Genomic DNA, 13,951 nt, shown 5'->3' with positions numbered 1-13,951 from the left:
AAATGCCAATGGTCCAAAAAATGTGTCAAAAGTGTCCGCCATAATGTCACAGTACCGATAAAAATCACTGATCGCCGCCATTACTAGTAAAAAAAATATTAAGAAAAATGCCATAAAACTATTCCCTATTTTGTAAACGCTATAACTTTTGCGCAAACCAATCAATAAACGCTTATTGCGATTTTTCTTTACGAAAAATATGTAGACGAATACGTATCGGCCTAAACTGAGGAAAACAAATGTTTTTATATATTTTTGGGGGATATTTTTTATAGGAAAAAGTCAAAAATATAATTTTTTTTCAAAATTGTAGCTCTATTTTTGTTTATAGCGCAAAAACTAAAAACCGCAGTGGTGATCAAATACCACCAAAAGAAAGCTCTATTTGTGGGAAAAAAAGGACGCCAATTTTGTTTGGGAGCCACGTTGCACGCCTGCGCAATTGTCAGTTAAAGCAACGCAGTGCCGAATCGCAAAAAGTGGCCTGGTCTTTGACCAGCAATATAGTCCGGTTAGTGGTTAATGTGAGGTAAACACAACACCTGTGTTTGAGACAGCCATAGAAACAAGTGAGGTGCTTCCCTTTGCCCTCCAGCTTGTTGGCTTTAAATTATGGTTGGAATGTCCTTGCAAATACATATTAAGGTCTTGACCATCCTGCAAAGTACAAATGTGATGACCAATAAACAATATTCTACAGGAGCCATTACAAAGTACAAAAAAAAAAAAATACAAGAATGTTGGCAGGTTGCTATGCTTTCCTGTACTTTGCACCAGCCTAGCAAATCATTTAATTATGAATAGTAGCATCAGCTTTTTATTTTACTAATTTATATAGATGAACACAACCATTTGTGGATAGTTGGAAGAAAAAACCCAACCAATATTAGGCAAATTACACAAACTCCAACACTTCAGCTCAGTCTCAGTATATAGTGGAATAGTTAAATGCCACCACAACTTTTGCTGTTTTTTTGATTTTTTCAATTGCGAACAAACATGATTTGTTGCTATGTTGCTTCTTTTTTGTAAATGAAGAATGTTTTAGACAATGTTTGCATATTTTCAATGGAAGCAAGAACATTTTTTTGGAAAAATTAAAGACTTAACTTTTTAAACTTTCTTTTATCAGATGATGTTGTCAACCATTCAAATTCCTGAGAAGTATTTTCCAATTTTTTATTTGGAGAAAACTGATGCATGTGGAAGAGCATTGACCCTTAACTCCTATGCCCTTGACTTTTATAAACATGGTTCAATAAAGGCAATCGTTTCGGATAACGGGTATTTATTTATATATAAGAATATATTTATGTCTTTTGAGGCTACCTGGTGTGTTTAAAGAGATATTAAACTCCACAAGCTGTGCTCCGTTGAAGGTTATATTATTCTAGTAAAAAACTAGTCACCAGCAGTGGCGGCTGGTGTTTTTTTTTGGGGGGGGGGGGTCTCGCGATCGGTCGATCAGTCATCCAGGCACTTATCTCATTTAGGTTGCGGGCAGGCAGTGCTCCTGCGGGCATCTCCTCCCCTGCATCACGGTGTATTCCGTTGTGCATCTCCTCCCTCCTAGGCATGCAATAGAATTGCTTTTAGCCAATCGGGTGACGGGTCTCAGGACCCGCTTCCTGATTGGCTGGGAGTAGGATCAGTGTGACAATTCATTCGCTATTGTCACACAACTGGGTGGGCTCGGAGCGCAGTGCTCTGCGCCCAGAGCCCACCCTTTTTTGAAGCCCATTAGAGCTTCTGGCTCTAATCACGTGCTTAAAAAAAACACCCCGCCCCCCCATTGGAATCCATGCATCCGGCGCCGTGCATGTAGATTAAGGGGCCAGATGCATGCAGGGCTGCTGTTAGAAATCATGGGGCCCCATACAGCCTACCTGACGAGGCCCCCCCCTTGACCCCACCCCTGCCTCCACGCTGTCACGGGGGGGGGGGGGGGATCTGGGGGACTGGTAGCAGGAGCTGGAACGTGTAACATTTACAGCACCACACCAATCATAACTGGATCTGAATGGGAGAGATGTCAGTGTTTTGACATCTGCGCCCACATACACCAGACTTGTGTCCATTTACATCAGGCTACCTCTGATCTGTCACATTTAGTTCTGGAAAAATAAAAAAGGATGTACTTTTCCATTTTTTTTTCTCCACCTGAATGGACATGGAGGAAGGCGGATCTAAATGCACACAAGTCAATTCATACCTGTAAACCTGCATGGAGCTTTCAGTCAGGTCTGCATGAAAAAGGATTGCAAAGCTTGGGTGAAAGGTTATCAAAGGGAAGTGGTTTGGGGGTGGTAAAAATGCAGCTTGACTGTGTGTTTTTACTGTCTCTCCCCATCACGTGTAAAGTAGCATCTCACTATGTGCTCATGGTCATTATCATTATGATGATCAGAGCACAGCAGGTGCTCTATGGCTCTGTCAGTGTAATGTGACTGTGTGGTGCTGACTTTGTTATTGCTGTGCTGTGTTATAGTCTGTAACACACAGTACAGCCATATAGTCGGAAAGTCAGCATCCAAAAGCCATGTTACACTGACAGAGTCATAGAGCACCTGCTGTGCTTTGATCATTATAATGATAATGACCATGAGCACACAATGAGAGTCTGGGGACTGCACATTCTACAATAGCCTGTGTGACCTGTCAGTGTGTGTGTGCAGGGGCCTGCTTGCCTGGGCACCACTGCCACTGTTGAGATAACTCCTGCTGCCCTGTCTGTCTCAGCCGCCTCAGTGATTAGTCTCTCCCTCAGGCTGCAGCACTTACTGAGGCAAGGGAGCCGTATTACAGTAATATCCATCCGCCGGAGAGGTATACAGTGAGCAGGCAGATCTTTAGTTTGTGCAGGTATACAGAGAGCAGCATGTGGCTCGGCATTGTATCCCTGCACCCGAAAATGGAAAAAAAGTCCCTCTTCTGCTTTCACCTCCTGGGCCCCTCTGTTAACCTGATTGGGGCCCAGGAAATTACTATATATTACTTATATACCTTAGTAATCAAGTGGGTGCGTGTTAATATAGTTATTCAGCTAGTTTTTTTTTTTTTAGCTAGAAGTTAAAAGCTGCTCGGGCCCCCCCTGCTGGCTGGGCTCGGTACAACAGGGCTGGTTGTACTGCCCTACCAGCGGTCCTGGTCATGCATGGATACAGGGTGGCGTGCCCTTAATGGACGGGCCGGCACTGGTCACCAGTATTTCCAGTGATCTTTCTGCAGCTTATGTTTTCCCCATTGCTGACTTAGCATACCTTGTTTTGCACTGTCCCTGTGTGGGGGTGGCCATCTTGGTAAGAACAGGGTTATATAAGAGCTTCCAGCAAGAAGAATCAAACAGTCATACCAGTGGATTTCATAAAACTAGCAGCCCTAATCTCCCTTGAGGCATACAAACCTATATGTCAAATTGTATCCAGGGTGATCTGTTTTTCATGGGATCAGTTCAGAAAATTGCATACAGTAAGTAATTTCAACTGTGTTTATTACATGGAAATGTTCTCATAAAAACATTCAATTCACATTCCAAAATATTGAACAAGTGTAGAATCATTGAGTTACATGAATGAGTCGATCAAGGAGGTTCAGTTACTTGAAATCGGTCAGTCATTAGGAATTAATACCCCAATAAATGGAATCTTAACTCTTATTTAATTCATAAGTTGTTAATTGTCATGTCTAGATTTCAACTGAATGTTTTATGTAATGTCGTTATATGTATATTACATTCATATTTGTTTTCCAGGTTTATTGAAGGAGATGCTTTTTACAAATTAAGGGATTTCTCACTTTCGATTGCAGCCATCAGGTAATGTTACTGTATATTCACTGAAATAAGAGATATCATTTTACCAAATATACAGAAACGGGTTAATTTAATGACGTTTCTGCTTCAGTGAACCAGTTATTACATTTATAGGTTAATAAGGTTAAAACTAGAAATTACATCTTAGCTTTAGGTATCATTTCTACTGATTTTTATATACATGCAAATTCCACAGGTGGTTGCAGGAAATAAAATTGTATCATCTATGGCCTACCTTAGTGAAAAGTCTACAGGAGACCAGATAGGAAGCTGGTTACTGCAGTAATTAGAATAGATGTTTTAGGAGCATGACAGGACATGCATTGTTGAGTGGATAAGGGTCCATTGTGCAGGTCTTGAAATCCTTCCTAGGAAGGAAGTAGATGATTTCTGCTTGTAAACGTTAGCTGCTAGGAGGTGTAGGAGAAACAGACTGCCGTGTGAAGCAGTAAGTAAGAATGCAAGTAGGAATGTGTAGCAGAGAAAAAAAACACAGGGAGGACACATTATAGATTCCTTGTGTACATCTCTGAAGGACTGCGTGAAATAAACGGCTGGGATGACTTCCATGAGGGGGGTAACAAATCGTATCAGTACAGTAGAGGAGACCCATTGGAAAGGGAAGTATGATGGAGGATAGGCAGGCTCTCCCTCAGCAGCTGCCTCAGTTTTTTTCTCATGAAAATTTGGGAAAATAGTAGCTCACCTTCAAAGGGCATGTGCAACCTTTCACAAAGGTGTTCTGCTGACGCAGCTTTGAGCCATAAGATTCTGTGCATATGAACTGAAAGTGAGGTCATTCTGGAGATATAATGCATAATAAGAGTAGTGCTAGCAGCAAGTTTGGGATCATATATAAGCAAAAAAATAGTTTTACTACTGATTTCCGCAGTCCAGTTTGCCATTGCCTGGGTAATCGACAATGTGGCAATAGCCACTTGCAGGGCTGGGCCTGCCAAGGCAAAGAAGGGATTCAGTAACTCTCCAAAAGCCATTTCATTTTGGCAGGTCTAGTTCTTTTAAGTGACATCAGGAATTGCTGATATCCATGAATGAGGAAAGCGCCACCACTTGTACCTTCAGCGTGGCTTGGGAGATATTTTTGTCTGCTCCATCTTACAAAAAATCCAGGATTGTTGGAATTATCCCTCTGCTGGAAGTGTGTTTGTTTTTGTTCCAGGAGACAAACTTTTTCCTCACTTTCTCATAGATTGCCCTGATCATAAATTTCCTACTGTCTATGATGGTTATGATCACCTTGTTTGACAGCCTTTTGTTCTGAAGTCTTACCCTTTCAGTAACCAAGCCGAAAGCTTCAGGACTCGGATGGTTGGCTGGGCCCTGTGATAGGAGATCTGATCCGTCCGTCAGTGTCAGTTGAGGTTGGATGCTGAGGTTTTTTAGTGGCTGAACCATGCCCTTTGGGGCCAGTGCGGTTCTATTAGTATCACAGTTGCTCTTTCGTCTGAATCACTCTTGGTCTTAAGGCAGTAGGAAGGAATGCATAACCCAGTTGCAATCCTCAGCTCTGACTAGAGGCATGTACTCCGCTGTTGACATCCGTGGGATCTAGCGAGAAGAACGTTGGATATTTCATGTGTGTTTTAGGTGAATGGCTGATATAGATTTTACGTTGGATTTCACATATAGCAGGATTGTTTCCGTCAGCCTCATCAAGTTTTGGGACTTTGTCCCTCCTTGTCCGTTTAGGTATGCCACTGTCGTGGCGTTGTCTGATAGTATTTTCACATCTCTCCCCTGTATTGCTGGTTTGAATGCTTTCAGTGCTTCCTCCACAGCTTTTTTTAGCTCCCTCATACAGTATTTGAGGAAGCTTGGGCCCATCTGGAACTCAATTTCCCCTGTGTGCAGAGGCCCTCCATGTGTGCCCCCCAGCCTAGAGCGCTGGCATCAGTGGTGATCCTGACTGGGTCGGATTGAGCCCATTTGCATCCTTTGATGTATCGAATTGGATTGAGCCACCACTGAAGTGTTTGTTTGACTGTGGCAGGAACCGGAATGGACTTGTCCAGAGATGAGTGGTTGCCATCCCATTGGAATATAATGTGATTCTGTAGGGGTCTCATATGAATCTGTGCCCATGTGACAGCTGGGTTTGAGGATGTCATCAGACCTAGCACTGTCATTCCCTGTCAGATTGTGATGGCGTTGGCCTCTCTTAGGGAGGTTAACAAAAAAGGGGTAGAGAAAGGAAGCGCCACCTAAGTGCAGTATTAAAGAGGTTCTTTTAATGACACATTGTACAAAACACACTTACAAAGTGAGCCTTTGTTCTCCCTGTCTGACCCTCCTCCCGGAAGTGTTCCTTGGAAGTAATCACGTGACCTGTCATGTGACCTGTGAGGCTGGAACAGACTTCATCCTGAAGGCCACAGGACAGGCCTGAAGACTCCACACATTCTGCTTTTTTCACTTCTAAAGCAGCCCATGGATCCGGGACGAGGACTACAGGATGTTACAGATGAGCCTTCTTTCCTTACCTTCTTGTAAGTGTGTTTTGTACAATGTGAGAACATCTTTGCATTAAGTGTCAGATAGCATTTTCAGCATTGAGGCGAGCACGCTGGAGGGAGGAGTCTGGTAATGGCGCCAGTTGAGAGCCCGCCGTGAGTCCCGGGTCTCCAGCTCCCGCACATGCAAGCCAAATGCCGATAACATGACCCTGCGAACCTGGGCCCCCCCGCTAGCTTGTTTGCAGAGAACCTTTTTTCATTCAATCCCTCGTACCTGGATCAGCTAAGGGGAGAGGAATCGGCGGCTTTGGTCGGAGACACCCGTGAGCGGCGAGCTGTGTGGAGACTGAAGGGATAGACCGAGAGAGCCGTGATTGCACTGACCGCATTGAGGAGCACCAGGGGTGAGTCGGTGCGTGCTGGGGATTGTGATGCGCCGGGAGCTGCTGAAGACGATCTGAGCAGGTAAGGGGGGGGGGGGGCTACGGAGCTGGCTGAGGACTGCAGCAATCCGCCAAGAGAGGCCGGGGAAAATATATACTAAAGGCGAGAGGAGCTAGTAAATGGTGAATCCCGGGGAAAGCCCAGGAAGTTTTCTCAAGAAATAACAAATCTAACAAATTTAATAATCCTCACCTCCACCTCTCCCCCTGCACCGAATAAGAGAAGCCCCTTCCCATACCCCTGAGTGAAACTGTATTGCACACTAATACTAATATGGTTACCTTTTCCTGTATTTATTTCTGGTAATTTATTATTTGAAGACCGAGTGCCGTTTTTACTGCTGTAAGCAAAGGAGACTGTGTGTGGGACAATTAACTATCTAATCGGTCCCTTTTTCTATCTACTGCAAAAAAAAAATGTCTTGCTGTTTGCCTTTTTTCTTCCTCCCCACTTTTGCTGCTCTGTTGCGTTTTTGAAGGAAGACCGCATTATAGAGCAACAGGATATGGGGAATTGATCAGACCTGAAAAGGAAAGGAAAGGATATAGACTGGTCTGTCCTCATTGTTTCTCCCTATTTTTTTTTTTCCCTAGTGGGAGCTCCACTCCCCCTCTCTCCTTTTTTTTTTAGGGAAAGAGATAATTGTTAGGAAAAATTTAAACACTCTGCTCCCTATCTCTCCCTATATCTACTTGTTTGGTACTGTTCTTTGAAATAACTTTGAAATAACGGGGCGCAAGACGTTAAACAGCAACTTTCCTTACAGTTTGAAGATCAGGTAAGGGGAGATAGGAAAGAGGAGAGAGTGGTGAGTACCTCCCTCAGTACTTTGGCCCAGAAAGTTTTTTTTTTTGTTTTTTGTATTTTTAGAGACTGTATCGAGACTGTCGATTGATACAAAGAAGAATCTAACTCAGCCAAAGTTATAGAAAATATTATATCCCTCTGGGAAAAGAGATCTTACTGCCGTGCCTAAAACGCATAAAAACGCAAAAGGACTGTGTGTGGGTTTTTTTTTCTCCTTTTTTTTTTCCCCTTTTAGTGGTTTGAGATGATCGGTAGTATGAGGGGGAGATCAGGAAGAGGAGGAGCAATAGCAAAATCACCTCGTTCAAGTTTAAGCCCTGGGCCTATGACTAAATATGTTACTGCTAGTGTAAGTGGAAATAACCAGGAAATAGGAAAGCTGAACACTAATGCCGGGTACAGACAGACGAGAGGATTGATCCGCGGATACGGTCCGCCGGACCGTATCCGCGGATAAATCCTCTCGAGGATTTCCGCGGATTTGGATCCGATGGAGTGTACTCACCATCGGATCGAAATCCGCGCCGAAATCCCTTCGCGATGACGTGTCGCGCCGTCGCCGCGATGATGACGCGGCGACGTGCGCGACGCTGTCATATAAGGATACCCACGCATGCGTCGAATCATTACGACGCATGCGAGGGAGGGAATCGGACGGATCAATCCGGTGAGTCTGTACAGACCACCGGATCGATCCGCTGAAGCCGATTCCAGCAGATAGATTTCTTAGCATGCTAAGAAATTTTTATCTGCTGGAAATCGGTCGGGCCGAAAAAAATCCGCGGAAAAAGATCCGCTGGGATGTACACACCAGCGGATCTATCTGCTGGAACTGATCCGCAGATCAATTCCAGCGGATAGATCCTCTCGTGTGTACGGGGCCTAAGGGATGGCAAACTGAAGTAAATGAGAAAAGGTAGAAAAAGGCCCAAAATAAAACAGCCTTTGAAATAAGTACACATACAGATTCTCATGAAGAGATAGAGGTTGAAATAGAGGGGGAGCTAGGAAGAGAGGGAAAAGAGGAACAGCATAGAAAGGAGCAATTCCTAATGAAATGTGATATGGAAAGTATGTTTGCAGCTTTGGAGAAAACGCTGAAGAGTCTAGAATCCTCACTGAAAAAGGAAATTGCCATAATCCATAATGATGTGGGACACTTACTCACCAGAGTGGAAAAGGTTGAAAACAAAGTAGATACCCATACAATTACAATAAAAGAGTTAAAGGGGGAAATAAGAACTTTAAGAGTAGAACAGCGAGAACAAGCCTATAAGATGGAAGAACAAGAAAATAAGAACAAGAGAAAGAACTTGAGAATAAGAGGGCTCCTTGAAAACCCCCAGAAAGAGGACTTGAAAGAAATTATGGGAAGAATATTTAATCCACTATTGGGAAGCCAGGAAACAAATAGTGTGAGGATTGAAGAAGTCTTTAGGATAAGGAGACCTATGGGAGTACCTGTAGAAAGTCCACGGGACATAATAGTAAGGTTTGAGAAGCTAGAAGAAAAAAATCAAATATGAAGAAATATGAAGGGGAAACCCCCATTAAAATATGAAGAAAAACCATTACAAATCTTCCCGGATTTATCACAAGACACCCTAAGAAGAAGGTGGAGGCTAAAACCTTTGTTGAAAACCCTACAAGAACACGAGATCCAATACAACTGGGGGTTCCCTGCGTGTTTGATTGGCAAGAAAAACGGATATACAGTAAAACTCAGGTTCGAAGAAGAAGTACAGGAATTTTGCGAAAAATTGGGAATTCCAGTGCCTGAGGCTTTAAGGGGAAGCAACACGAGACGAGAAGATGAAACGCAAGAAGAGGAACCATGGCATTTGGTCTCGAGGAGGAAGACATAATGGGAGGGGAATGAAATGGGTTCTCTTTCTCTTTTTTTGTCTAGCAGTGGGGGCATAAGGTAAAGAGAATAGAATAGAAACGTGCGGGAGGGGATGGAGACCTGGACTTTCGGGGAGCTCTTGAGCCATCTCCTTATACCCAAAGGAGGTAGGCACGAGCGCCAGACAGTACGCCACCTTGATGCAATCAGCAGGTAAACTTTAGGGGGAGGGGGAGGTTATGGGGGGGAACAGTGGGAAAGAAGAAAAATGGTTTGTTCAAGAGAGAAGAAAAACAGAGAATTTTTTGGTTGATCTGCTGCCCCGGGAGTTATGGGGCAGAAGAGACCCCCGGTGCAAAACGGGGCCTGGGGTGCCTTCATCCCTGTACAAACAGAAGAAGGGAAGAAAATATGAAAAGAAAAAGGAAAAATGGACTCAATAAAATTTATAACATACAATGTTAGGGGCTAAACTCTCCACAGAAACGACATATGGTGTTGCGTGAATTAGAAAGAAAGGGCGCGGAAATAATATTTCTACAAGAAACCCATCTGGCATTAGAGGGCAATACTAAATTATATTCCAAGAAGATCCCTATATGGTATTACGGAGACTCGCCAACAAAAAGGGCAAAAGGGGTGGCAATTGGCTTTGGTAAGAATGTTGGCTTCAAGATAGAAGATAGGAAAGTGGATCCCGATGGCAGATTTTTGTTCCTGAGAGGAACTATATCTGGTATAGAGTATACATTGGCAAATGTATATGGTCCTAATAAGCATCCTAAAAAATATTTGCCAAAGATCTTAAAGGAACTTGAAGAATTCAAAAAAGGCTACTTAATATTGGCTGGAGATTTTACCATGGACAGCAAATTAGACTCTACTTCTGGAGCTTTAGATAAAGAAAAAAAAAATATTAAGAACAGTAAAAGGAAAGTTATTCGAACATCAATTAGTAGACGTCTGGAGGATCCAACACCCTAGTATAAAAGACTTCACATACCATTCAATGATACATGGAATGTACTCCAGATTGGACTACATATTGATTGAACATGGCGCACTGAAGATAGTAATGGAAACAACAATAGAAATAGCCACAACATCAGATCATGCGCGAGTGAGAATGAAGTTAAAAGTAAAAAGGGAAATGATGGGGAGAGGAGCTTGGAGAATAAATGAAGATATAATTGAAGACCAAGAAGTAGAGAAGATAATAGAAACAGAAATTGATCAGTATTTCCGGACTAATGATATACCAGAACTGAGCAAAGCAACTATCTGGGAAGCCCACAAGGCCGTTACAAGGGGCCATTTGATAGCCATTGGAGCCAGAAAAAAGAAAGAAAGAGAAATTAATATGCAAAAAATCTTAAAAGAAATACATGATCTGAAACAAAGACATAAGAGAAATGTTGAAAAGGAGACCCAACAAGCCCTAATACTAAAAAGGGAATCATTGAAAGATCTATTGGAACAGAAAACAAGAAGGGAGTTTAATATAATCAGAAAGGAAAGATACAGAGGAGGAAATAAGCCTGGAAAATATCTTGCAAAAATGCTAAAACGCAATAAATCACTAAACTATATCGAGAAGATAAAGAACGGAAAAGGTGAAATGGTGAATAAAACAGTTGATATTGCAGCCGCATTTCAAACATACTACAGTACACTATATGCAATTGGAAAGGAAGATATACATAAGGAGAAAGAGAAGCAGAAAGAAAAAATACAAGAATATTTAAAGAATGCCAAACTGCCAAAAATACAAGAAGAACGTTTGACAGCTTTGGAAGCAAGGATTTCACAGGAAGAAATTACAAGAGCATTAAAAGAAACACCCACTGGGAAAAGCCCCGGACCAGATGGGCTCACCATCAAATATTATAAAAAATTTCAGAACCAACTGATCCCGAAACTATGTGATTACTTTAACCAAATAGGAGAAGAAGAGGAAATGCGACATGAATCTTTATTGGCATACATCACTATAATACCAAAACCTGGGAAAGATAAAACATTATGTTCTAGTTATAGGCCTATAGCACTACTAAACACTGACACAAAATTATATGCAAAAATACTAGCCACCCGAATAACGGACCTAATGCCGGACTGGGTAGACCCAGATCAGACCGGGTTTATACCCGGAAGAGAAGGCAGAGACAATAGTTTAAAAACTATATTACTATTGCAGGAAAACAAGAGCGTAAAATCCCCAGTTTTACTCCTGTCAATAGATGCCGAGAAAGCATTCGACAGGGTAGACTGGGGATTTATGATGGAAACGCTCCAACATCTGGGGATGGGACCTAAAATTAGACACTGGATACAAAACCTGTACAGTAGACCAACGGCTATGGTTAAGGTTAATGGTAAATTGTCATCTCCATTTAAAATGTATAATGGGACTAGACAAGGGTGCCCGCTCTCGCCACTTCTATATATTTTAACGCTGGAACCTTTTTTGGCAACTCTTCGAAATAATCCTAAAATAGAGGGGGCGAGAATAGGTGAAGAAGAACATAAGATAGCGGCGTATGCCGATGATAATTTAATGTACATAACTAACCCAAGTGAGACCCTGCCGAACATAGCCAAGGAAATAAAAAAGTACGGAAAACTTTCGAATTTTAAAATAAATAAATACAGAAATTCTAAATATAGGAGTGGAGAAAAAAGAAGAACGTGCCTTACAAAAAAAATACTCATACACTTGGGTGAGAGGAGAGTTAACTTATTTGGGGGTTAAGTTGACATCAACAGTAGATGGTCTGTATCTAGCCAACTTTGTCCCTTTGTTAAATGAAATAAAAACAGACTTAAAAAAGAATACAACAAGAGCTCTTTCATGGCTGGGAAGAATAAACGCTTTTAAGATGATCACCCTCCCAAAAATAACATATAAATTCCAGATGTTACCTATAGCTATTCCTCAGAGTTTCTTTAAAACCATTAAAACAATGTTGATACAATATATATGGGGAAACAAAAAACCAAGAGTAAATTTTGGAACATCAACAAGAGAAAAAAAACACGGAGGATTAGCAGCACCGGATATCAAGAGATATTATAAGGCCACGATTATCGCACGAATGGTAGAATGGGGAAACAAGCACAAAGAGATTGAAAAAAAGTGGATTCGAATGGAAAATATCATAAGTAAAACAGCACTTCACAAAAATGTATGGATACCACAAAAGTATAGAGTGTTAGATGTAGACACCCACGGACTAACTAAGAATGTTTTTAAAGTTTGGGATTTGAGTCACAAACAGAATAAATGGATTTACAATTCACCTTTAATATCACTCACCGAAACTAATTTTTTTATACCGGGGAAAGAGACACGGCTGGGAAATAAAATGGGGGCTGGACAAATAAAGGACATTATAGAACAGGGTAAGATAAAAACACCTCTGGAGATAAAAGAGAAAAACAGATGGGATATTAACTACTGGGAATATTTACAACTAAAACATCTGATAAATACAATACCCACACCATTAAGAGACGAAAATAAATTAACTCCACTAGAAAAACTGTGCTCCATGCAAACCCCAGTAAAGCACGTAATATCAAGAGTATACAAAATCCTGACAGAATCAGAGCTACAAGGAAAACCTTATTTTATAGCAAAATGGGAAACAGAAATAAACAAGAAATTTGAAGATCAACAAGTAGAAAGAATAATAGCATCCGTACATAATACCGCAACTGACATGAACACAACTGAAATGAACTATAAATGTATCTCAAGATGGCACAGGACACCTGAAATGATCAATACATTTAATAAAGATAAATCCCCTCTGTGTTGGAGAGAATGTGGACAAATTGGAACATCTACACATATATGGTGGGACTGTCCAAAGATAAAGGATTATTGGCAAGAAATCTGGGAATTGGTTAAAGTAATCACTGGAGAAAAGATAGCTAACACCATACAAGCTTGTATGTTTCATGAACCCAAAGACTCAAATACAAGATATAGGAAAACACTAATCCCACCATTAATAAATGCCGCGAAAGGGCTAATACCAAAAAATTGGCTAAACAAAAATAAACCAGATATAAAAGAATGGTTTGAAAGAGTTGAAAATTATAGCAGCATGGAATACCTTTGCAGTTGTGATGTGGGCCAACTTAACAATTATAACAGAAAATGGAGACCGTGGAAAGACTTTAACCACTTGCCGCCCGCCAATGACATATTGACGTCGGCAAAGTGGTTGTAGAATCCTGACCGGACGTCATATGACGTCCTCAGGATTCTGAACCGCTGCGCGCCCCCGGGGGCGCGCATCGCAACGATCGTTGTTGCAGGGTGTCAGTCTGACACCCCGCAACACCGATCTCGGTAAAGAGTCTCTCACGGAGACTCTTTACCACGTGATCAGCCGTGTCCAACCACGGCTGATCACGATGTAAACAGGAAGAGCCGTTGATGGCTCTTCCTCACTCGCATCTGACAGACGCGAGTAGAAGAGAGCCGATCGGCGGCTCTCCTGACAGGGGGGGTTCGCGCTGATTGTTTATCAGCGCAGCCCCCCCTCGGATCGCCACACT

General features: G+C 42.0%; 1 protein-coding gene across 2 annotated transcripts in view; it reads left to right on the top strand.

Moving 5' to 3' along the window:
* The window catches only part of LOC120920724 (probable ATP-dependent RNA helicase DDX60), a 294,719-nt gene that overhangs the window by 236,133 nt on the left and 44,635 nt on the right, over positions 1 to 13,951 (top strand). For both annotated transcript variants that reach the window (XM_040332971.1, XM_040332963.1), the window contains 2 exons: positions 1,133 to 1,284; positions 3,752 to 3,814. In XM_040332971.1, the coding sequence (XP_040188905.1) occupies positions 1,133 to 1,284; positions 3,752 to 3,814 (215 nt within the window). The remainder of the gene's footprint in view (positions 1 to 1,132; positions 1,285 to 3,751; positions 3,815 to 13,951) is intronic.

Source organism: Rana temporaria, chromosome 1 (assembly GCF_905171775.1).
Source record: "Rana temporaria chromosome 1, aRanTem1.1, whole genome shotgun sequence".
NCBI classification, from domain to species: Eukaryota; Metazoa; Chordata; class Amphibia; order Anura; family Ranidae; genus Rana; species Rana temporaria.
This window is presented reverse-complemented; position numbering and strand designations above follow the sequence as displayed.